The sequence below is a fragment of the Alexandromys fortis genome, unplaced genomic scaffold, assembly GCF_014885135.2.
Source record: "Alexandromys fortis isolate MF-2015 unplaced genomic scaffold, M_Fortis_MF-2015_v1.1 scaffold_60, whole genome shotgun sequence".
NCBI lineage: Eukaryota > Metazoa > Chordata > Mammalia > Rodentia > Cricetidae > Alexandromys > Alexandromys fortis.
In genome coordinates, this window is record NW_026067946.1 from 2,375,517 (window position 1) to 2,401,815 (window position 26,299).

General features: G+C 45.8%; 1 protein-coding gene across 2 annotated transcripts in view; it reads right to left on the minus strand.

The window, feature by feature from the left end:
- Prdm6 (PR/SET domain 6) overlaps positions 1–26,299 on the minus strand; it is a 103,611-nt gene that overhangs the window by 11,284 nt on the left and 66,028 nt on the right. For both annotated transcript variants that reach the window (XM_050149305.1, XM_050149304.1), the window contains exons 4-6: positions 22,188–22,315; positions 18,464–18,588; positions 6,141–6,483 (exon numbers count right to left, since the gene is read on the minus strand). In XM_050149305.1, coding sequence (XP_050005262.1) covers positions 6,141–6,483; positions 18,464–18,588; positions 22,188–22,315 — 596 coding nt within the window. The remainder of the gene's footprint in view (positions 1–6,140; positions 6,484–18,463; positions 18,589–22,187; positions 22,316–26,299) is intronic.

A 26,299-nucleotide genomic window follows, 5' to 3' on the forward strand; every position in this document is an offset into this window, starting at 1 on the left:
GAGCTGGGAGTGGCGGCACACACCTTCACTTGAGAGACAGAAGCAGACAGATCTCTGTGAGGTTCAGGGAAATCTGTTCTACATGGTGAGCTCCAAGATAGCCAAAGAAAAGAAGCCCACAGGTCTGTAGTTAGTAGATGATGCTCTTTTCAACTTTATGTTCTTCTATTTTCAGAGTTTTCTTTAATAAAAAAAATGAGTAAAAGAGGCCAGACCAGGCATTCCAGGCCTGTAAATACTGCCACTTGTCAGACAGGAGGAGTGGAAGTTCAAGATCTGCCTGTGCTACAGAGCAAGTTCAAGACCAGCCTGGTCCACTAACTGTCTTTAAAAAAAAATACAATAAAGGGGGCTGGAGAGATGGCTCAGAGGTTAAGAGCACTGACTGCTCTTCCAGAGGTCCTGAGTTCAATTCCCAGCAACCACATGGTGGCTCACAACCATCTGTAATGAGATCTGGTGCCCTCTTCTGGCCTGCAAGTATACATGCAAGCAGAACAACACTGTGAATGTAATAAATAAATAAATCTAAAAAAGAAAACTAATAAAATGGCTGAGAATATCAGTGACTGGGAGAGGCCTCATTCGATCCCCAATACTCGTGGAGGAGGAGAAAAATGATTAAAAAGTAATTTTAAAATTGATTGGAGCTAAGATTTAAATACGGATATATAGGAATACATTAAAAACAGAAACAGATACTTTCTAGGGAAAGTATCTCAGAAAATTACAATTCCTTTTGGAACTGGCCACAGGAGTTCAGAATATGGGTGTGTATTTCTAAAGCCATATTTCAAGTTACACCAAAGGAACTTCAGAACACAGAGTGAGCTGCCATTATCATCAACATTTCCCTTAAGTTTTTGGAAGGAGGTTGTGTACGTGGCTGTGCACGTGGTAGCCTAAGGTCTGCCACGGGTGGTCTTCTCTTCTCGTCTTTGAGGCAGCCTGCCACCAGTACCCAGACTCACTAAGGAGGCGAGGCTTCCGTCTTTGCCTCCCTAGCACTGAGACAGTAGTGTGTGCCACCCTGCCCCGTTTTTTTGTGGGTGCTGATGAGAGAACTCGGGGCTTTATGCTGACACGGCAAACCCTTCACTACCCAAATTCCAGCATCTCCATTCGTTTTCCAAAGTCTGGCAAAGTTAAAGTGATCAGACTCTTGGATAGAATCTATCTTAACTCGAAAGTCTCAGATCCTTTTGATGTATCGTAGCAGAAAAGCACATATGGACAGACATCCGTGGGTGTTGATCTCCACTGGGTCCAGGATCTTACATCATTGCATTTGGGAAGCATATTTCAAAAGCTCTTGGTTCTCCCAACTCATCATGCATATATAGCCTCCCACCATTTTCAAAGCAAACCCAGAGGAAAGACATCTCACAGTGCACAGCTCTGTGTGGCTGGGTGGTGGGGTGGGACCTAAAGGAGGGAGATCAAGAGCGGACATTGCCCTGAATAAGGTCCTGCAGCTACAAGGAGCAGCTGAGCATGTGAATAGTGACTAGTGTAACTGAGAAACTCAAGTGTTGCTTAGTTTCCACTAAGAGAGATTGCAATGGCTTTGTACGGCCAGTTCCCACACAGGAAAACTCGAGCCCCGTGAAAAACTAGAAAGCGCTACATACACATTTACAAAATAATTGAGAAGGACAACGTGCGGGTGGATTTGCTTAGCATAAATCAACACTAGTAGACTTTTACGCAGAAAGAAAGCAGTGAGACCATTCGGTTCATCTCCCGACAGTCTCCGTCACTGGTAGCTCCTCTGCCAAAGATTACACCAGTAAAATGTGCAATTCATTTGCTTTGAGTCTGTAATTGGTTTGGTGTACATAGGAAAAGAATGAAACATTTAACAAAATTAAGGGTGGTTTGGTTTAAAAATTATTAATCCTCCTTTGATTTCTCTTTTACAGCATGAAAATCCTCTAGCATAGAAGTTGTTCACTTGGGGCTACATCCTCCTCTCCTTGCTCCATGAGAGGCAGCCTAAGCTCAGATCTCACAAGGCTTCAGAGGGGCCCTGCTTAAGTCACGGCCGGCCATGTGGAGGCGGAGGCTGCCTCTGTGAAAGGAGAGTCAGGGAAGTGGTGAGGCCATAGAACACTGGAAAGAAGAAAGGTGACCTTTGCACTTACGTAGCAAGGGGCAGACACTATGACAGTGTCGCTCTCCAAGCTTTTCCCACAAAACAGAGCCTTTGAAACTCCTTTACCTGCCTAACACCATCCTTTTCGATGATAATCAATGGTACCTAAACACAATTGTGAATAGCTGATGGCGTGCCTGTGCGGCTAAAAGCAGACTTCCTCCCATGTGGCACAAACGAGAGAGAAGGGGGAGGGGTGGGGGGAAGAGAGCCAGAAAAAAAGAAAAAGCGATATAAAATAAAAGTGCATATTATGAATACATTTTCTGTGAAGACAAGAACATTCAGAAAATAATCAACTGTGATCAAAGGCTTTGCTCATCCATTCCTAGAGTCCCCTCCCTCCCAACCCTATTGAGAGTTTCTGCAGCAGAAAAAGAGGAAAGAAAGGAGATGTGGACCTCCTGGACCCAGCAACAGTAAGCCAAGTTGCCCTGGCTCAGGCAATTAGCTTACATAGAAACTCGAATGCCTACAAACTGTGTACATAGAGTCTTGGTTGGTCAACCTTCCAACAGCTGCTTACCTATGGCTCACCCAGGAGTGCGAGCAGGAGTTGGTAGCCTGAGAAAAGGAAGAAGATGGGGGATCTGTTGGCTTAATATCCACAGAATGAAACGGAGAGAATGAGCCATCCATGGCTCTTAGACCTTCATAGATCTTTTTTTATCTTTTGTTCTGACTCCTATTTTTGCCAGATCCAGTTGACTTTCCTCCTCCATTCATTATGTGTAAATAGAGATGAAAAATAACACCAGCACCACTGGGTAGCCGCAGAGCTCGCCTTTATACGTTTGGATGGCACCCACAGGAAAACAGGAAATGGATCACAGATACAGAGCACACCTTCTCTTGGTGAAAATCCAAATGCCTGACCTTCCATTGCCAAAGGGTCTGTAGACTGCAAAAGCATTTGGACCATAGCGGCAGGGGCCTGTCCCAGATTTGTACCTGTTCACCTTCGGACTTTGTCTTCTGACCTCTCTTTCGAGTGAGGTTTTCCTGATCATTTTCAAGGAGAAGGACAGGGGTTTCTGTTAAACTGTTTTACTGTTCAGTTGGCTTCCTCTACATGTGGGTCTCTAATCAACAGATTCAAAAAATTAGAGAGAAAAAAATACTGCTCCAAAAAAGTAACATGCCTGCACGGAATACGTGTAGACTTTCCTTGGCTGCAGTCCTCAGCAATACAGAATAAAAATTATTTACGTGGTCTTTACAACAGTGTGGGATATTACTACGAGTGATTTAAGGATAATTTAAAGTATACAGGAGCATCTGCATAGGTCATCTGCAAATCCCACATCCTTGAGCACAGATTTTTATACTGGGAGGGGTTCTACACAGCTGTGAGGGACATCTGGCTACGGATGAGTGAGCACAAACCACCAAAGACAGATGCTCAGCTGTGAAGCTAGTCACCAAAGAATGTATGCAGTGGTGTGTCTCCACACAAAGAACAGGTAAGTTTCCAAATTTGGCAACCATCCTGAACAAACGTGATGTCCATATCACATTTATGGAGTTCTGGACATTGCTCTGATTTAGCTTTTTCCTTGTGTGGTTAGGAATGTTGGAAGGTATCTCCCTGTCTCCAAAGTCCTATAGGATAAAAATAAATTATTCGTCTAGAATAAAATTAATAGATAAAAAAGACTAGGCATCTCCCTCTTTTTCATCTTCAAAAATGGTCTCAGATTGATGACATAATTCAACCCCCCCTCCCCTGCACTGTTACTAAGAAACATCGTACTGTATTATGTTGCCTTCAAAGAGTCTGGTTTTTCTCAAGTCATGATATTCTTAATTTTAACTTATTAATGACTCATGGCAACTACCCCTCACATGTTCACAAACAGAGCACAGGGAAGAATCGAGAACCCACAAGGTTTCTTTCATACCACCTGGGGATTTACCAGCCACACTAAATTTGCTTACAATCATCGCTGACCTTAACAATATCCCCTGGAGGTATTTTGTTCACCTAAGCCAATTGTTTAGTTTTTATAGATGTATTAAATTACAGTGCTAGTATTTTACAGGACAAACTTTAGAGAGCCTTAAACCATGCACATGATTTTCTGGGTATAACTCAGGTCACACAAAACAGACTGTTGTTATAAAGTATCTATTTACCACAGAACATCTACATGGCCTCTAGGAGATCGCATGTGAAATCCTATCACACATGAAAAGACAGAAACTTTTTTTTCCTTTTTTAAAGGAATGCCCAATGAGTGTCACCCCTATACTGTCGGCATCCTTGTAAGCAAGCAAGTTAAGTACAGGGTTTTTTTTTTAAACTTATTTAAATTTATTTTATGTTCATTGGTGTGATGCTGTCAAATCCCCTGGCACTGGAGTTACAGACAGTTTGCCATGGGGGTGCTAAGAATTGAACCCAGGTCCTCTGGAAGAGCAGCCAGTGCTCTTAACAGCAGAGCCATCTCTTCAGGCCCCCTATTTTCAAACTTACTGTGCACGATCACTTTACTACAGTATCACAACAGTCCTTTGCAAATAACACACCCTTACACCTGAACTCACTTTTTACGAGGAGATTTTAAATGCATCTTTGGTCTTAAAATGATGTGTAAGCTAAGAAGGACACATATTGGGCTATATGTACACCTGCAAACTTTTAAGAAAAGCCTTTCTGCATGGGAGAGAAAAAAAAAAGCCACACTCCAACTTTTACGTTTTACCTCCACAGCTCAAGGATGGTGGGAGCAGCTAGACTCAGACACTTTTGCACTAAAGTAAATGTTTCCATCTTGAATAGCTACAGTAACGCTTGAGGCTAAGCAACCAGTTTCTAGAATGACACAAATAGAAATGTGTACAGATGTAAAGGTGTCCAAATGCCCTGAATCTAAGATTAGAATATACCCACCCCTTCTGCCACCCTCCCACCCCCTTGCCCTTTATGCTGATCTCGGATCTCCCAGGCACACTGCTGTGTGCTGCAGAGCTGAGAGGGAGGAGCTGAGTGTCTGCATTAGGAGGCAGCGAGTCACGTGACCTGCTTTGTTAAGGTTAATGAGTGACAAAATTAAGTAAACAATTCAGGCACCCTGCTTCCAGATGCCCAATCCTAGCACTCAAAGTTATTTCTCACTTTTATATTCCAGGTGAATTTTTTTCTAGGCTGTTCCTGGATATTTTGGTTTTAATCAAGTTCTCGCAGGACGTGAAGGAGAGATAAAACAGAGACAGCCTCCCTATTGAATTAATTTGATCTTTGTCTTTTGCGCTCCCAGCGATCAAGACTGTCAAATAAACCAGTTTTGATTCATAAATAATAGTTCCATTATATCTACTGGGCCACTCGTCAGAGTACCTGAAATTTTAATTCACTTGTTCAGCTAAATTTCATCCTCAGTTCATGGCCATAAAATTCCATATTGACAAACTCTCAAACCAACTTTGACTCTGACGTATCTAGTCAACATTTTTCTTCTGTGTGGATATTAGTTTATTGAATAAGTGGCATCTGTTTTCCTCCACATCACTAGCCGAGTGGGTATTTCCTTTTGACAGGTTTGCAGGATTTATGGGTTTGCATGCTCCGAAGAAAAATAGTACTAAGCAAAAAATTCCAATTCATTACCTCTTAGTACTTAATTAAGTTCATACTCACGGCACACTGGAGGTGAACTCTGAAATGCCTGCGACAGCCGGCCGGCAGCCAGCTATATTATCTTTGGAAGACAGAGGGGATTCTGATTATCCTGACCTCATTTTCCACCCCTGATATTCATAAACGTTCCTTCTCTCTTGCTCCCTTTTCAACCTGGACGTTACTGTTTGGGTAGTGAGCGCAGAAGCCTCTCAGCAGCCACCAACCTGTCTGTGCAGTCTTCACAAACGATGGCGGCACCCGCTGAGGCCTAACACAACTCGGGGTGCGACCTTCCAGCCTGCGGGCAGGCAGCTCTAAGCAGCGGCTTTCCCCCAAGGTGCTGCGGGATGCCCTGGGCCTCACCTGTCGGGGTTCTGTGTGCACACGTGCATCTGCAGCAGGATGCGCTGTGTGAAAGTCTTAAAGCACTGGCCACACTTCCAGAGGTGCCAGTCGCTGAACTCCGAGTGCAGCTGGCTGGTGGAGGTCGGGCTCGCCAGGACCCGCTGATTCTTCACGTTGATTTGGTTAAATCCCGCCTCGATGGGCCCAGATTTATCCAAGAGGGTGAAATTCCTGCTGCAGGGAGTCTGTGGGAAAACCACTGAGCGCTGCTGGCCGGAGGAAGAAAGCTTACTGCTCTTGTTGAAGGGCTGCAGGGCGTCTTGTCGGCACATGGCTTCCATTACTGTGGAAGGGACGTTCACTGGAACAGCGAGAGTTGGAGAAAGTCAGTTTCACCAGCCTTAAATAAACACAATAGCACATACTTCAAAACATCCCTTTTAAACAAGCGTGCAAAATTGTGTTTTTCTGGCCCCCAAATTAGTATAATAAGGCCATTTGAGGGGAAAACCAGGCTTATCAGAAATTAATAACTCATCCAATGCCAGCTTATTAAGCAACTAGTATATGCTCAGTGCTGTTCTGGTAGGCCCTTTGCCTTCAGCGTTCACACAATTCTGACTGGAGATATATGGGACTCCACACTGCATCCTGCTTAGAGACCTTCAGATATAAGAGACAGAGGGTGAGCCGGTGGTGCCCAGAAATGGTGGGTCCCACTGCATTAGGAAGGGAATACCAAGGCCTCCTACCAGGCCTTTCCAAAACAAATCAGGTATTAGCCATGGAGCTGACTAAAGAGCTAAGAGAAGAAGAGCTACCAGGAGACAGGAGAAGCAGAGCAAGGGACATGGGCTGCCACCACAGGTGTGGGATTCTGGCTACCGTGGGAATAGTGTTGGGGAGGAAGGGAAATGACAGACATCCAAGTGCCCTAAATTGACTTTGAACACTATTTAAGACCCAGGTGATACATGCAGGCTGGTTTCGAACAGAGCAGGGGTAAGTCCACTGAGAAGATTTTCAGAGATTTTCAGGGAGGGCTGGAGAGAGGCATGACTGACAGATGGATAGAGCAAGGGGCTGGAAACAGCTGTGATGCTTGAAGCTGAAGTTCTGACATCAAGACGGTCCAGGCTCCTGTCTTGGCTCTAGCTTTCATTAACGATGGTGATCTTAGGCAACTCACTAAACCCTTTGGAGCCTCTTTCCCCATAGGTAAAGTAAGGACAGTGGTAGCGCTAGTTCTCTAAATAATAGGCGCACGGCTTAGTGACTGAAACAGCCTAGACTCTAACTCTATTTCCTGGCATGGTGACTGTGGGGAAGGGAGCATCACCCAACCCCATGACATAGTCCCTGGGAAAGCATGAAGTGGTCACGCTGAGGACTGGAGCTAATGCATCAGTGGCTTTTGGTGAAGAGGCCAACACCCCCTAGCAACAGAGTCCTGGGGCCTGGTGTCCTCATCCTTCCGTGGCCTTGAAGGAAGTTAAGGTGTGATATCAAAGAGTTCATTACAGGGCCTGATGTCAACCACAGTCACCATTATTTTGGGGCAGGAAAAGGCGAGATTAGAAGGAGGGAGATGGTTCTTGCTGGGAGGTACAGTGGAACAGAAGGAGGACCTGTAAAATAAAAGGTTTCTTTATGCGAGAAATCTAAATTCTTGAAGTTTATTGTGCCTTTACATTTTCACTCCATTTTACTTTTGGCAGGGTACCATTCAGTAGCCTTAAACTCAAAGTGCTCTGCCTGCCTTGGCTTCCCAGGTACTAGGATTTCAGTCAGGTGGAAGCCGCTACTCCTGGCTTCTTTTTTCAATATCTTACTGTGTTAGCAACATTTATCAAGTATTAACTGGTCTTTCCATGGGTCTAAAGGTGATTCAAATCTATGCAAAAGGCTTAACCTTTTTAAAAAGTAACTACTCTGATATATATATATATATATACATATATATATTTACATTATTGATAATTTCAGGAGTCGAAGAGAATAACAACCATACAGTAGTCAAAAGATTAAGGTGAATGGTGGCACACGCCTTTGATCCCAGCACTCGGGGAGTGGGGGAGGTGGATTTCTGTGAGTTCTAGGCCAGCCTGATTGCATGACAAGTTCTAGACCAGCCAGGGAAACACAGCGAAAGACCATGTCCAAAAAATATGCGAAATTTTGAAGATGATTGGCAAAGATTGGTGATGGGAAGAAACAAAGCCATGCCTGCTACAGATGCCGATATGGCCATGGCTCAGAACCATGGCGGGAAACAAACTGGAAGCCCCTGTGTCCTCCTCACCACGGCCGTGGCTAAACTTCCTTGACAAGAAGAACACTAGAAGCTCTAGAAGACAGCCAAAGAGGCGTGGGAACCAGGAAGCTCTGTCTAGGTGGCTCACACATGTGGGTACAGCGGTGTCACCTGAGGTTCTACAGAATCAGAGGATCAACAAATCTAACACAGGGAGCAGTCCTCCCTATAGTAAGTGAAGCAGAGCTTGTCTCAGCCCAGACAGGACACTCCAAGTCCGGGGATGGCCCTGGAGCACTGCTCAGTGGCTACTCAGTAGTAGTTTTACAGAGGGTTTTTAAAAATCAAAAGAGTCTCCCAGAAGGGTTTGAGGTGAAGTCAGGGCAAAATCATTGACTAAGTTGACCCTCCCTCACTACAGGTGGCAAAACAGTAGCCCAACAGCACCCAGAGGTTTGCTTGGCATGACATGTCAGTGAAGGATAGCCCTAGCTATAGTCTGTAGCTTTCTAAGTTCCGGCAAATTTCATTTTTGATTCCTATCTCTAACTTCTCTGCTCTGTATTTCAAATAGAGGAAGGCCACTTTATGGGTTGTACAGTGCTTTGCGTCTGAGCCATATACACCAAACTATACATGTTACATATACAGGTATACCTGTATTCAAATTATGTAAAGTCTATATTTCATATATATAAGATATGTATCATTTGACCTCCTGAGGCAAAAAGCAATATGGAGGAGTTTGTAGGCGCTTTTTAGACTTAAAAAGAAAATATTTCTTCTTGTTACATCTTAAGCAGGCTCTAAAAGATAAGGGGAGATGCTTTGCCAACTTTAATAAAAAATAAAAACAGGAGTGCCGTTAGAGGTCAGGTTGGAGCCCATTTGTTTGGCATTTCCCTCTCTGATCCAGGGAAAGCAAAGCCCAGAGAAACTGCTGGTCTCCAGGCAACAGTGAGCCCTTGCCAGCTGGGCCACTCCGAAGGAGAGCCAAGAGGAAAGATGGTAGAACACAGAGACTGTAAACACGCGGGAGAGCAGTGATCCTGGCCCAAGCTTTTTAATTTCAAATCCTTAAGGCCACACAATCTTTAGATAGAAAAAAAAAAAAAACAGATTCATGGGCCCATGGATTTTTATAAGTTTAATGATCAATGTCAAGAAAAAAAATCAAATTTATATATCTAAAAATTCACATCATAATCAGGGATGTATGTGTCTGGGAGACTATAGTATAATAAACAGCATTTGGGTAGTAAAAATGAAGATGACTGGAATAAGATTATTCTACATTTATTATTTTATTTTTTGGTACGTCATAACAAAACTCTGAAACACGTCCCCGCTGTAGGTAGCAGCACGCTCCCTATGCCGCCCTAAGTGCACGCCTCCATTGTGATTATAAAGTAGTTCATTCTTACTAAATGAAACTGAGCACATGATTTACAAGAGAGAGGAGACAGAACAAAGATTTTTCACCAAAGTGATCATATTTGAAGTCCAGCTGCTCTGTGGAGCCCTACCACGTCCACACCTCCCTCCATGTATAGATGTTTGTTTTGAAAACAGAACATCCTCCCGAATGTCAGCCTCCCTGGCCACATCAAAAAACACTAACTAAACAAGAGAACATGTCAGCCGGGGACAGGGGGCAAATCTTGGAAACGCTGCCTCATGGAAACCCAGGAGAAGTGGTCTAGACAAGGCCTGAAGACAGCTCACTAACACAACCAGAAACACAAGTGGCTTCTGCATTCGGGGATGCTGAGTGAATGAGTCTCCTTAGACTATGAAGACAAAGATTAAGCGGAAAAGGGTGCAGTCTAGAGCCTGGAAGGATGGAGTCAAGCAAAGACATTAACTTATCACTTATGTGGATAGTTAAGATGCTGGTCACATCTGGATAGTTAAATACTGAGGGGAGGAAAATTCAGCATCCATGAAATCAAGTCTTACTTCACCCCACCTGTGAAATATCTCCTGAGCGTCTACTCCGTACTGACTGGTGGGCACGTAACAGGGCAGGAGAGCACACGGTCCCTTGCACTGTGACAGACTGACAGACAGGAAGCCAGTGTTTCTTCTGTCATTCACTCAGCTTCAATTCTTTAGCTCTATTAATTGAGTCATTATAACTGTAGGCATTGACATGCAGCATTAGAATATGAAAACGCATCCATTTTAGAAGTGACGTAGTCCAGGACTGCAAGGAAGAAAGGATGCTAGGAAGTCGGGTATCTGAGCCCTGAAGGGACACGTGAGAGAGTGGGGACAGGCGGAAGAGACGGTCAGCAGAGGAATCTGCCATAGCAGCACCTCCGGTCCCTGCTGTGTGACAGGAAGGACCTGAGCACTAAAGGACGTGAAAATGTGTCCACATGGCAAAGGAGGGGACAGACGGCAGGCCACACCTGAGGCTGGAGGGAAAGGTAGTTATTGCCAGCACCTGTGGGAGCTGCGCCGGACTGGAAAGGTGCTGGGGGTCTAGGGGCATGAAGTCTATAGCCCACTAGGTACAAGTTAGCGAGGCTAAACTCTTGGGGTCTTGAGGTGACTAATATCTTAGTCTAGTTTGATTTGGGGTTTGAGGCCAGGCCTTATTAGATAGTCCTGGCTGGCCTGGAACTTGTGACCATCTTGCCTCTGCCTCCTGAGTGCTAGGATTACAGACATGGGCCACCACATCCTGATACGTTTTAATTAAAACCCCAGGTGTGGAGATGTAGCTCAGTTAGTAGAGTGCTTGCCTAGAAGAAGTGAATCCCTAAGTCCCATCCCCAACAGTCCCATAAAACTACATATGGTGGCACATGTCTTTAAAGCCAGCGCTGGGAGGTGAATGCAGGAGGGTCAGAAGCTCAAGGGTCATCCGCAGTTACACAGCGAGTTTTGGACAGCTAGGGCTACATGAGATCCTATCTGAAGATAAATTAGTATGTGAGCTGGAGACTACGTGGGGCTCATAGCATCCCATATGAAAGAGCTACTTATTCAAGGGAAGAGTCCTTGCAAGTCTAAAAGAGTTTTGAACCAGAGCTCGAGGGGACCAGATGCCTGCTTTCAGGGTAGCATCAATCCATGGTGACCAGTGTGGACCATATGCTACCAGCACATTTGCAAAGGAAGTAGATGCGGAGCCCAACACGGTTGTGAACACTTATAATGCCAGTCACTTAGGAAAGCTGAGGCAAGAAGATCAGAAACTAAAGGTCAACAAAGGCTTTCTTGAAAAGGTGGAGACAGAGAGGAGATGATTGAATGGAAGATAGAAAAAAAAAACAGAAAGGGAGAATGTACTTAGATGCCTGAAGAGGCAAAAATGTATTTCTGGAAGAAGAGCCACTGAGACCTCAAGAACAATGGCAATGGGTTTTTGATCCTACTGCACCTATTGGTTTTGTGGGAGCCTAGGCAGTTTGGATGCTCACCTTACTAGACCTGGATGGAGGTGGGAGGTCCTCGGACTTCCCACAGGGCAGGGAACCCTGATTGCTCTTTGGGCTGACGAGGGAGGGGGACTTGACTGGGAGAGGGGGAGGGNGGGGAAGAGACAGAAATCTTATAAATAAATAAATAAATAAATAAATAAATAAATAGAAAAAAAAGAATTTGTCAACATCCCTCATTATCTCTTGGCTGGTGATCTGTATGTCTGTAATACTCTGTGGACTTTGATCTATGAGCCCGAACTATCTGTTGATAAAACAAGTGGATAAACCAGAATAAGATAAGCAAATAAATGGGATTTCACTCTGGCTGCGATGACCCTAAAGAGGTCGCTTCATGGTGCATCGCTGAGTGGACCGTGTGACCCTGATCAGGATGGCGGCAATAGAGATGAGACACGAGAAACACACACACAACGGGGCCTGGTGAGAGAGAGTGACGTGTCTAGGTCACACAGTTGGATGACTGGAAGTGAGCGCTGTTAGCTACATGGAGAGAGACAGACTGTGGGAATGGACATGATGACTTCAGTCCCAACACCCTGAGGGCGAGGTTCCTATGCGGGATGGAAGTGAAGGATGTTGAGAAGACAATTTCATGGTTGAGGTTGGGAGTCACAGAAGTCTAACAGAGCCCCACAAAAGACAATACAGACCCAAGGGTACCTGGGAAATGGACTCTGGGAGGGAGATTTTGGAGATCTGTGTGGAGACCTCTTTGCCTATCGACCGAGATCCAGTATGGAGTTCTGTGCGCGAGAGCGTTACTGGGGAATCTTTGGAGGGTCACCATGCGTTAGAGAGTGACCAAAGACAGATGAGCTGGGGGCTGGCAAGTTTTTAGAGTTGTCCTCTCAGGGAGGACAGCCAGGCTTTATGCCTCCACACCGACCAGTCACTGCCTGGGGACCGCTGTCCAGTTCAGAATGCTCTGTGGTCAAGGGTGCAGTGACTCTGGTATGCTGATGGAGGTGCTGAAGGCAAACCCATCTGAGAGATGGCCCCTCCCACGCGTCCAAGCACTAGAAGAGTGCGTGATGACGTCATCTAGCAAGACCTAGAGTGGCACACAACATTCCTGGGTGACAATACAATGGCGTCTCTCCAGTATTTCCTTCCTCCTTTGCCATTCTTCCCTGAGGCTTTGCTGTCACCCTTCCAATGGGTAGCTAACTACCTCTGATAAAGATGAACAAGTGTCCCATTTCTTCTTTGTGTTTTCTAGAATTCTACAGGTTTCTTGACTTCTAGGATAAGCGTGTGTGTGTGTGTGTGTGTGTGTGCATATGCACATGGCAACTACAGGACAAACTTGGCTATCATTCCTCAGGTGCCATCCACACTTTTTCCCCCCACAGACAGGGTCATTGCCGTGGAACTTGCCTATTCAGCTAGATTGACTAGGCAGCAGGTCCCATGCGCCCACTTGCCTCTGCCTCTTCAGCTCTGAGGTGACAAGGGTGTGCCGCCTTGCCCAGCTCCAGTGGGGCCGAGGGACCTAGCTCAGGTCCTCAAGCTCGCAAGGCTCTGATCCATCTCCCCAGCCTTGGCCAATTTTTGTGTTAGGTTCTTGACCTGGAGCTTTTATTTCTGGCAGATAGGATAAAAATCAAGGCCTAGACCATTCTATAGCTATAGCAAGGCATTTACTACTTTCACAGCATCTCAAAATGGACAATTGCTGGGCCTTTGGGAGGTGGAGTCAACATTCTGCTCGTCTCCATTCAGAGAAATGTGTGTAAGGAGTCCAATCCCAGCGTCCTCTGTGTGTAGGAGTAGGTGCTCTGGCTTCTGACCATATTCAACCTAACACCCTCCGCTCTGCTGTAGCTACCCGAAGAGGTACCTTCAATGAGCGATTTCAATGCTTAAGTTGTACACTAATGAACCTTCTCTGTCCTCCAAAGCTGGGGATGGGACTTGCGTTTCTGCACTCCATCACAACGCTTCCTTGCAGCCCTTGCGTGCACAGATGCTGCTGTTGGGTTGAATGATACCGTGGAATCCTAATGGTCACAGAGATAAAGGATTGAGCAGGGTCTCCTTAGGCAGGATTCCTTCTGTCAGTAGAGGGAGGGGATGAGAGGACGTGCGCAGAGGTGGTTCTTTTTATTTGCTGTTCCTTGAGAACCAGAAGGAGCAGGCCTATTTGAGGCAGGGAGCGCAGCTCCCGCATGGCCATCAAGTCTCACATTCTGCCACCTCAGCTTCATACGCGGAGACAGAAAAAGCAGTAGGAAGACTTGTTTAACATTTATTCTCAGGTTTTTTTCCTTTCTTTTTTTTTCTTTTAATTTCCTCTGAAAAGAATATGAACCACTCGGGTCTTTGCACTCTGCAGGAGCTAATCCCCCACTGGAAGCTCAGGGCAACCTCACCCCTTCTTGCGGATGTGACCTGTCGACAGGAGCGTTCCTCCAGGCTCTGAAAGACCCACAGTGAACAGAGGGGCTCTCCCTTTTGGAGCTCTCTTACATTTTTAACTAATTTTTTTTTTTCAAAAAAGAAAACAACGCAGGAATTGCTTCCAGAGCCCAGAGGCTTGTGTGGAGCACTGTCTCCTCTTCCAGCGCAGGCGGCTTTGGCTGGCACGTCCGGGTAGTTCATGTACCCAGTGGCCTCACTGCTACGTGCCGCTGACAGAGGGGGGCACTTACGATGCCCCAGGTCCCACTGTGCATGACCAACGGGAAGTGTGTATGCTGCATGTTGAAAGAAACATGGGGAGAACACGATACTTTCATAACCGAAACTGCTTAATAAGAGCGATTCACTAACCGAAGTCACATTTTCCTTGGGTTTCTTAGTTCAGGACCAATTTCATTAACAAAGGGAAATCTGTCTGAGATAACTTTTAATCTCCTAATTGTGATAGAAGGCCTCATCTTTATCCAGTCTACCTTTACTTTAACTGTGTGTGGTGTGTATGTGTGTGAGTCCACGCAAGTGAGTACTCACTCGTGGTGTATGTCTGCGTGTGTGTGTGTGTGTGTATACGTGTGCATGTGCATGTGTGTGTGCATATGTGTGTGGATGTGCGTGCATGTGCGTGTGCATGTGTGTGTATGTGTGTGTAGGTATGTGTGTGCATATGTGGGTGTGCATATGTGTGTGTGTACATGCATGCACAAGTGTCGAGGACAACGTCCAGGCATCAGCTTCTCCCCTTGCACCATGTAGATTTTGGGGATGGAATGCAGAGCCATCAGGCGTGGTGGTGCCTTTACCTGCGGAGGCAGCTCCCCAGCCCAACACAGGCAACACAGGCTTTGCCCGCAGCACTATAAGGAAGCGCATTTGATTGGCGAGGCTTTGATTTCAAGGAGCTCCTCTTTGAAACCCAGTTGAATTTGTGACCAGCAAGGTGAGGTAAAAATCATCTTAGAACTGCTGATCCATTGAGATGATCTAAATTATTCAGGGTGAGGAAGGCTGTCTGCTAAGTTCCCTGCCATGCCCCTTCACACATCTGCATGTCTAAGTCGCGAGAGGATTTTCTTAGCACAGCATAAAGAATCGCCATCACAGAGCACTCCTGGGCCACTCTGTGATCAAATGGAAGGAGGCACTATCTCAGAATCACAATTGAAGTCATATTTCTCCTCTCACTATCTGATGAAGCCTTCTGCTGGGTTTCTTGGGTGGCCAGTCACATGACAGATAGATGGCTTTGAGACAGGAAGTGAAATAAAATTCTCCTAACACCCTCAGGAGAAAGAGGCATTGTCACCATTAAGCCTTTCAAAAGGATGACTTAATTCCCTTTAAACATCCCTCAATCCTCACTGAGAACTCGGAACTGAACCCTGAAGGGAGCAACTTAGCTTTCCTACCGAAGCCACAGACTGCACAGCACTCCGATTTTGAGAGAGAAACGGCACAACGTGCCCTGGCAGAGTTCGCTTAATACTCTAGCCAGAATCCTCAAGAAGGCTTCGTACAGGTGCAATTGCAGGAGAAAGGGCTGAACGCAAACGGTGTGCTGTTCCAGAAAGCGCATTTTTAATGGCACTGTGGCCCTGAATCTGGACACTACTTCGTATGCTCGGACCACCTGCCCGCCGGCTAGGAATGGCAAATGGGCAGTCAAATGCCCTCCCTCCAGCCCCAGGCACCCCCATGCATGCAATGGCCCTGTGAGGCGAAACCAATGTACAAACATATGACTCCTACTCTGGAGAGTCAAGTAAGCGTGGCAATTCCTGTGTGGTCATCCACACTTCCCATTCATACTTCTAAACTCAGAAAATTGTCACTCCTTAGACTGGAAGATCCAGTCATCCTAGACACCTTTTTCTGGGTAACTAAAATGTCAGGAAATGCTGTTGGCCTTGCTTTTAAGATAGCCCTCGTGTCCACTTACGTCTCGCCTCCTCCATCACTTCCATGTTGGTCCACACCACTGTCACTTCTTCCCTGGTTTCTACAAGAGCTGAGTGCTACCTCTCTGGGCTTGTTGTAATCTGCACTCAAAAGGCAGAGGGATCCCCCTACAACCTCAGTCAGACCATCGCATCACTGCTCAAAACTCCATCCCAGCCTCAGCACCAGGCTCCCAGAGCAAAAGGCAGGTTCCTCACAGGGGACCAGATACGTGCTCCCTGCACACACTCACCTGAACATGACTTATCTTCTGCCTGTCACTCATTCCACCGTACCTGGGCCAACTTCTGGGATTGCTCTGCCACATCTAAGGGACATTTCCATCAACGAACTCTTAGGGGTTTAGTCGAATGGCCCGCCAGGCTCTTCTCTAGCGCAGCGTCTGACTCACTCCCTCACCTCCTTAAGTCTTTGGTCAAAGCCTAGCTTGCCAGTGGGGACTCCTTCAAGTCGTTCCCCACATCTGCAGTCCCAAACGCCTAGCACACGTGTCCCTTCCTGCTTCAGTACCTCCACAATACACCACCACCTGTATAAATATGTAAGTATTAAATTACATATTTACGACACCCTGTCCCTAGAGAGACGCTCCATGCGGGTAGGACTTCTTGACTGTTTTCTTTCTTCTGCATTGATGGCACCTAAATGAAGTGAAGACTGGCCCCTAGCAGGTGATCAATAAATACAGGAATCAATAACTGAACTATAAGCTGTCAATCAGTGCTATCGGCCGTCATGGGCTTACACTGCACATTCCTCAATACAACACAGTCTATAGCAGGTTATAGTCAAGGAGGAAGGAAAAAAAACAATGCAGGATTCCCAGAATCTCTTTGGCCCCAACTCCACACATTAGGAGCTGAGTTTGTGTCTGGTTCCGGCACAAAGAACACCCATGGCTCTACCCCAGATGTTCTAGTTCTTGTGGTGAGGGAGGTAGTGATGGTGTTATTCTGGAGAAGGGAGAATCTGGTGGGCTCCATGCTTGTGTCTGCTCTAAAGCCAGCCAGCCAGCCATGTCCCACATGGGGATTGCTCCCCTGGAAACAGACACTCCCTCTAACACTGCAGGGTATATCACAGCAGAAAGAACAACTTCTGGGGAAACTCCACAAGTCAGGAGGATGCCAAGATACACTTCTTCATTTGAGGTTGGTTTGAATTAGGGCAAAAAACAGAGAAGTTGGTATTAGTGTGCTCTGTAAAGATTTTCTGTTTTTCAGCGGAATCAAAGACAAGAAAAACAAGGTCGGCAGTGTGCTGAGCAGCAGCGAGGGCATTCGGAGGATGAGTGCGTGAGAGAGAGTTGAGACAGAAGTAGGAAAAGACCGCTGCTTCCAAGACGAAGCTCTCCACCCATCAACAAATCCATCTGTTGTCTCTGTTTCTCTCTTGCAGCATATCAAATTATCATTTCACAGATGAGTCAGCTTAGCGACAGGAAAAGACAGCGCCCCTGAAACTAGTGTTCTCCCCCCCCCCCCCCCCCCCCCCCCCCCCCCCCCCCCCCCCCCCCCCCCCCCCCCCCCCGTGCACCCTGGGACTGCCTAAACCTGTTCCAAATATGGACATCACCTGACCGGTTGCCCAAGCATCGATACTTGAGTTTGGAAGAAGATCAAGAAGAAGTTGCTGCAAGTTCCCACCAGTCTAAATATCCTATTGTTGTTTTAAAGGTCATAGTTAGCAGGATAACAATGATAGGAGAAATATTTTGTGGTTCTAGACATAATTTGAAACGAGAAAACTTAGAAAGACACCAATTCCACAGCCTTTTCCTCTAACGACTGACTCTCCTCATTCACACCCAAACAGCTGCCGAGGAGATAGTCTCCACTGAGGGATGTTGCTTTGTTAGTTTTGTTTAGCATGTGACTCCGACAAGACTGCCTCCCTTCAGAGCAGAGACCCTGACGCTTCCCCTCTTAAAGCAGCAAACCTAGAAGCAGACACAGAGTGGGTACTCACTAGAGACCAGCTGACTTCACTTTTTTTTTTTTTTTTTTTTTTTTTTTTTTTTTTTTTTTTTTTTTTTTTTGTCAGCAAGTCTTTAAAAGTCTGGCAAAGGCTTTGAAACCGTGAACAGGCAAAGAGCTGGCCAGGAAAGGAAGCAGCGGTGGAATGACCCGTGCATGTTTGCTTTACGCATCACAGTGAACCACATTCAAAAAGAAGTTTCAAAAAGCATTCTTTAAAAGTTCCCTCCGAAACAGGTACGTTTTTAGTGTGAATTCAGAACTAAAGTAGGTTCTTACAGTTTTCATCCTGGGCAATGCATTGTAAGGGGATCCCAAAGAAAGACGTATAGCTGTCATTGTACCACACCAGAAGCTCGGTGCCCCTGGGAATATCTATACAGGCTCGGTAGAATATATTCGACCTATTTAAAAACAAAAGAAAACCCAACTTAGTCAGACGTAATGCTCATATGTCCCCACCACATTTTTATTGTCCCCCAAAACATTCTGCCCAGCTCCACCTAAACAGTTTATAATAAATCTACACCCACCTTCTGATCCCAAGCCATCGAGGAGAGCCTGTAACTCAGTGTGATAAACAATGTATTTATTTCCACAGGGCCCCTTCACAGAGGGTCTTGGGGAGACAGATATATGGCCCGGGAGACAGCAGAAAAGGAAAAGTTCATTTAAAAAAAATAAAAATTCTCTCTCACGATAACTAGAAAATTCTTCCCAGTGGCTACTACATAGACAGGGAGAGCTGCCCAACCACATTAGAAAATTAATTTACGTTTTATTTATTTCTTATTTGAAGAGAAAGCACTACAGGTAGTCAGTCTGTCACTGTAATGTTGGGAGTCCCCAAAAATTCATAATAAAATAAAGCAACTTTTAATAATATAAGGACTCAGAAAAGAAAAAAAAAACCCTCCCACCTGCTCCCCCCTCCCACCCCCTAAAGTTTGATGTAGGAGAAGAGAAAAGCCCTCTTGTGTGAGACGGATGGAAATTCAATAAATACAAGAGGAGCACTTTCCTTGGGCTGAAAGATTACACCCCGGGTGATGGAGTGGGGGTTCGAAGAAATAAGCATCTTTTATAGCAGCAGCTCTGGTGCCGTTAAGAAAAATCTACAGATTTTTGAAAAGAATGAGGGTGTCCAGACCAGTTTTCTCAATGAAGGATTGTTACAAATATTAGCCTCAAGTTCCAGATAAAAGTGTTTTAGGGTTGGTGGGCCTTAAATTCCGCCTTTCTGTAAGGAATTGGCTGCAGCAGCGTAATTTGTTCCTTGTAGAACACTGCAGACATAAGGGGAATCTCTCTCCACATTTTTCATGGCGGTGAGATATGCACTTGTCAACATACTTTGTCACCACAAAGTGGCTCTTGGCAATAGGATCATAAAGATCAATAAAAAAAAAGTGCAGATTCTCAATATTTTACTTACGGCTGCAAAAATTTCATTTATCTTGTTATTTTCCTTACTTACTGCCATTCTGTCTCACGAGGGCACTGCTAGCTAAGCAGAACGTTTTTCCCCAACATTCTATGAATATCTGACAAAAACTCCAGCCGCTCGTCCAGTCCTCGCTGCCCTTCCTGCCTTGGCACCTCTAGGAGCTGCACATTTTATTAATTTTTTCCACCGCCGCATAAAAAAAAAATCAAAATTGGAACCGTGTTATAAATCGCTGACATCTCCTAACTTGAGAAAAATTGAGTCTACTTTGTACTTCACCCTTGTAACATTTCATCTCTGGGTTTGCCTTCCCTTCGTGTAAACACAGCGCCCGGCAAATGAATGTGCTAAAACCAAATGACACACTTTGCCGCTGAAAGAGCAGAACTGTTTTCGAGCGATGGGTGGTCTTCTGGGGCACAGAGTAGGCCGAAAGGGGGGGGGGGGGAATGTGTAAGCGTACACCATCCCTGACAAGCACCCTGAGCTTCCAAAGCTTGCAGAAATCCCTGCATGCTGAAGCACATCAAAGGGATTTTTCCCTTTTCAGATAATATTTCCTTTGCTGACATGTATTTAGTATTGTGGTTGGATGACTCATAAAGATAGCTTCATGGCGTCCCAACGCAGTTGAAGCAGAACACATGCCAACAAACATTATTGTCAGCCTCAAAATAAAAACAAAACGTTCAGCTAAGGGTCAATCAATCAAGGGCGCTTTGAAGAAAATTCCATTTAGATATTACAAATCATAACAGAATGAATTTAAACCAGCTGACTTTTTGTGAAGAGGACATTCATGTACAATAAAAATTAGGCTGGCTCTTTGGGGTCCAACTTTTCTATTTTCTTACTTTTGGACGTGGTCACTAGTGATGGATGCCAGTTTTTTTTTTTTTTAATTGTGTTTTTGTAGCTCATTGTATAAAGATCTGCGGTAATCCAAAACAGATCGGCTGAGAGCGAGCTCGTAGCTTCAGCGCCCTCATGAAAGGAGAGTTGTAAAATCTACTTCATATCGACAGATAGGTAATGGCTTACTCATGCTCCTCTCCCCTGAGGGGTTCTTGTCCCAAATTTAGAGCTTGCCTCAACAGTTCCCTTGGTATTTCTGTATTAGAGAAGTGGCCAAACTATCTCTTGCTGACTGGACAAGCACAGCCCTTGCTAATTGTGGAGCTCAGGGTTGTCTAGAAAATTCCCCATAGCAAACACAGAGTGCTGCTGGGTGTGCACCGGTGTTAACCAAACAGCCTCCTGCACTCTTTCGTGTAAACCGTTACTTAATAAAACTGCATGAGGAACCCAGGCAAGGAGTCACACACTGCCCAAGTCGGTTCTTTTTAGAAGTGGAGACCTTCAGGGAGCAAGCAAGCCAGATTGGTGCGCCTCTAAGCTATAAGGAAAAATTTAAAGAGAGAGAGAGAGAGAGAGAGAGAGAGAGAGAGAGAGAGAGAAGAAGAAGAAGAAGAAGAAGAAGAAGAAGAAGAAGAAGAAGAAGAAGAAGAAGAAGAAGAAGAAGAAGAAGAAGAAGAAGAAGAAGAAGAAGAGAAAAAAACAAACTTCACTTAAAAAAAAAGGAAAATAAATAGCCCCAGGCAGAACTCCAAGTTGCCGACACAAGGCTCTCGGCTTTGATGTGTCTGTGGTGCCCAATAAAGCTAAACAGTTGCTTCTGACTCTGAAGGGAACACGGCTGTTTATAACTGAGCTCATATATTTATACGGCACATGTTTTCGAGGGATTCTGAGAGGAGAAGGCTTAGTGGTGGGGCTGTTTTACTGTTCGGTCTGTTTCTGCCTTCTCATCTTGGTTCCGGCCTTCCTTAGGAACAGGGGGTGGGGCCAGCAGGTGCATGGAGAAGGGGGGGGGGGCTTCCTGCTCTATCCCTGTGGGACTCTGGAAAGTGCAGCTACCTCTCCCTGGATCTGTCACTCTTGGGGCGCTGCCCATTCCTCTTAGGGAACAGTGGTGGGGGTGGGGCTTCTCTTCTTTAATTTGAAGCCACCACATCACCTGGAACCCAGCTGAAATCATCAAAGGGGCCAGGCCCAGATGCTCTGGAAACTTTTACGAGAGCAGAAGAGGTCGTGGCATCTCAGTCCTGGGTCTGAGCATGGCCGGCTTTGGAAGATTAAGTTCTTGGTTCTCCATACCTTGGTCCAAATGAGCCTAACTCTCTCTCTCTCTCTCTCTGACTGATGGAGACTGAAAAGAACAGAGCTGGAACTGAGTTTCCAAGTTCCATTTATGTGTGTGTGTGTGTTCACATCTGCTGGGGGATTAACCCCAAGCTGGTGGGGCTGCCAAACTCATTCGGGTCCCTATGGACATTCAAGCGAAGGCGTAGAGTAACTTCAGCCCACGTACAGAGTCAGAGAGGGCATCCGCTAGCACCCTTGTTATTGCTCCTGGAACTAAGGCACTTCAGCAACTCCGCACGGACAACCAGATCTCTATAGGGTTCTGCGGGATGTTCGCAACCACTTCGCAGCAAGCCTGAGTTCGCACGTGCAAGCGCACGGGCTCCAGCGGTAAATCAAGACATACATTACCTGTACTGAACTACTGTTAGATTCTGCTCTCCACAGTGCCTTGCACATCGGATATACCTCATCCAGCTCGACTTACTAGGCTCCCCACCATCAATAAAGTGCTGTAGTGTCCCATCTTGATCATATATCTGGAGAAGAGGTCAGAAGGTCAAGTAGTTAGAACGAATCATCAGCAATCATTTTCCCTGTTTCCCTTGATGTCTCTCCGTGTCAGCCGCGGAGATTTATGGTCCTCGGGTTTGCTGGTGCCTATTGATGGCTGTGGAAACTCGGCGAGGGTAACAGGAAAATGTTTTCTGGTGAGGCAAGTCGATCACGTTTCCCTTATCAAGCCAATCTTCCCTGTATTAAACATAGTTGTGGTATCTCAAGGATGTGACCATATTTCCCAAAGAATATTTAACCTATTTTGACAGGCTAGTCTTAAATAATGAACTGCTGGATAAACAGAGCAAGCTGAAAGGAGAGGCCACGCTGACATGATTGGAGCAGGCACTTAAAAGGCCCTCCGGCATGCATCTATCCCAAAGCATCCGAGGAAGGCAGGCACTGTCCATCCGCCGAGCTGGGTGACCCCCAGCAAAAGGCGGCTGGGAAGCTGTAGAACTGTAGAGGACTGGTGGAAACAGACTCTGGGATGGAAAAAAAAAGAGGGGGGCGGGGGGACTGTCCCTTCATAGGAGATAGAGGTCTCTGAAGCCTTTAAGGAAGGAGTCATCTGAAAACATCCCCAGAAAGGGGAAGAGAAAACAGCGGTCTCCTAGGGAGTTTACATTTCTCAACCAAAGTCACTTTCACCATCGTTGTCTTAGGTTCAAACCTAGCAGATTCCTCAAGATAGGAAAAAGAAAAGAAAACCCACTTCAAACTAGTCAATAAGCTCAGGATACCCTCTCCCCAAATCCTGATTCGAGCAGCTTGGCTAGGCACCCAGTGACTGTTGAAAGCAGAGTCATATTAGTGCCCCTCCAGAATCCACTGTGGTTCCAGGAACTTTGTATGATGTGATGTGCAGGAGGTGGGGATGAGGCAGTTACATAGCCAATAAACAGCCATTCTCTAAGCTCTCCCCAGACGTGGAGGCAGCCAGGAAGCACAAGGCAGTTCAGGAGTTCCTTGGGAGGTCTGGGGGGATAGTTGAGCTGGCAATGTGCTTCCTGCAGAAATGGGAGGTCCTGGGTTTAATCCCCAGCACCCACATGAAAAACTGGTAGTGGCAGCACAAGCTTGAAATCCTCCCACGGGGGAGGCAGAGACAGGAGGATCCCTGGAGCTTGGTGAACTATCAGCCTGCCACAGTGATGAGTTCCAGATTCCAGTAAGAGACCCTGTGCCACCAAACAGGGAAGATGGCTCCTGAGGACCAGGTTAACCTCTGACTCCCACCTGCACCTGTCCTCACAGACAGGTGAGCACACACACACACACACACACACACACACACACACACACACACACACATACCTACACAGGCACATACACACAAATAGTTTCTTAGGAGTACAGACCTTAGAACGACATTGGGAGAACCAAGTATATTTTGAATAGTCAGTACAGCCTCCTGGGAGCTGCTGAGGGGTTCCCCCAGAGCATCCCGAGAAGCCACACCTCTCTTTCTGAGCCCTCTTGCTTTTCTTCTCCAAGTAAACATACAGAATAAATCTTCCAGAGGAAATCTCATTGTGTGGCCATTCCTGCTAAGTCAGATCAGTGTTTCTAGTCTGGAGGGCCCTGGGCTGTGGGGGGGGGGGGGCGAGTTTTCTTTTCTGTCCACACAACTAAATACTCCCCCTGGTTTTTCTGATATGCAGTCTCCTCCCCCAACCTCTCCACTGCCCCCGCCAATAAAAGGAAAACATTAATCCAATAAAGACAAACATCTGTGGATTTCGGACTGGATAGCCATACCAGGACCGTCACAACTGATAATCAACTCAGCCCGAAAGGAAGGAGAAGGTCCTGGACTGTGTTACAGCTGGAGCGAAATACTCCTTCCCATTCCTTGCTTGGGGATAAGAGCAGAAAACGGAAATACATTACGTGGTCGATCCGTCTGCTGAGCAGCAAGCTAAAGGCAGACATGTTGAGGTTGCCTTTAGATGATGTTCCACGAATTGTTTAGGTTACATTACACTTAATTGATTTGTTGTTGTGTCGTGTCTTTTTGTCATCGTTGTTAAGACAGTCAGTCAAGCAACATTCAAAAAAATCTCACCCTTGAGCCTGCTGTCACCAGCCAGAGAGATTGAACAAAACTATCCTCGCCACTATTGATGATTAGTGGAGTAAAATTTCTTGATGGAATCCTATTTCCCTTTCCCTACAAAGATATCTTGCAGAGCTAGCTGCTGGTGATAAGTACTACAGAACATCCTAAAAAGTGTGCACAACGGTCCTCTTTACTGCTCCCAGCCTGGATCCTCAGCGCCAAGTGACGCTAACCCCATAGGTAAAAGAGCCCAGCCCAGCCTGTGTGTGAGCTCAGCTGAACACCACGTGCTCCCAAGTCTAACCTGAAATGAGTGGAAACGGGTTTCCTGCTACAAATGTGTGTCAGCATCAATCTCCGTAAATAGATACGCCCACAAAGAAACCACAGTTTTGCCTCCTACTTGACTGGAAGAAAAATGTAGATCACCGTGTATCAGGAAGTATTCTAAAGCAGTCTGCGGGAGGAGGCTGACTTTCTGGGCTTTGGCCAATACTGATTACAGTATTTCACACAAAGCTGCGATGATGCCGGACACCTTCAGTCTCCTGACTGTGCCCTAGGGGTGAACACAACTCATCTGGCCTTGACTCTGCTCTCAGGCTTCCAAGCACAGCTACCACCAGACCCATGCAAATCTCCTTCCTAATGGCCTCCCTCCCCACTGTTAGCACCCTACCTCAAATGATAACCCTTTCACACAGGAAATGCAAATGCAGCAAGAGCCCCTTGAGCCTTCTTCCTTACAGGAGCTCTAAAGTGTTATCTATACTGTAGCCATTGTAATGCTTAAAAAATAGATCTAAGTAGGCCTGTGGGCACAACACCTCTGGGAGAAAAAAAAAACAACTTCACAAATGTTATACATTCCAGGTCATCAAATACATGTGGAGTTCTTCAAGGGTGCCTTGCCACACTGATAGGAGCAGCATTGTCTCCTGGGGGTTCCTGGGAGCCCAGAACTCAGGGCTTTCGCCCTTGCCTCAAGACAGCTCTGAGCTCTTTGTGGTCTGTGCTGTTAAGAGTCAACATTTAAAGGCAACCTTTCTTACAAGAGCCAAAATGAGCCAGAAAATTTTGATGCCTATGTTCTTTCTTTAGTACAAAGGGCATAACTTGGGAGAGGGCTGTGCAAATGTTGGAAGCTAAACAGAAACTAAGGACATCCCTAAGAGATGCAGTTACAAGTGGGCACTCGGTTGCTTGCTATGGTCAGGTAGCTTTGGTAACATTTAAGAGCTTGGTTAAGAGACAAAATCTGTATGTAGCTTATCTCCCAGACAGCAGCTGTTCTCTTCTAGGCAGAAAGAAGTTAAAAGGAACTCCAAGTGAGACTTAGCAACTGCAGGAGCCCAGAGTAGCAGCTCCAGCTCCAAGTACAGGATGTTGTTCTCGGAGGTTGAACTGACACCCACGTTTGTGGGATTTTAACATGATATTTTAAGATGGATACCTGATAGCCTCCCCTGCCCCAAACCCAAGGAATTTGGAAGATGAACTATGCCAAGACCTAAAATTACTGGTTCTTATTATCTATCTTTCGAAAGATTTTTAAATAAGCAGAAAAAAAAATTTTTTTTTAAATTCTCCAAGTGTTTAGACAACTCCCCTAGGACCTGTGAAAATGTTGGAAAGGTCAAGTTGTTTATTCATTCGAATGGTGAGCATAAAGGCAAGGGCATTAACTTTGGATTAAGAGAAAGATTCATTCTGTAAAAACACCTAACACAGCAATTTTGCCAGAAAGGGTGCCGTTTATTCTGAATGAAAATGAACGTTTTAATATTTTCTCTATTCTTTTCTAATGTGAAGCAAAAAAAAAAAAAAACCCTCTCAAGATAGGAAAACTACATGAGAAGAAACAGATAGGACACCTGGTCAGGGAGTGCGGAGTGAGAGGGGT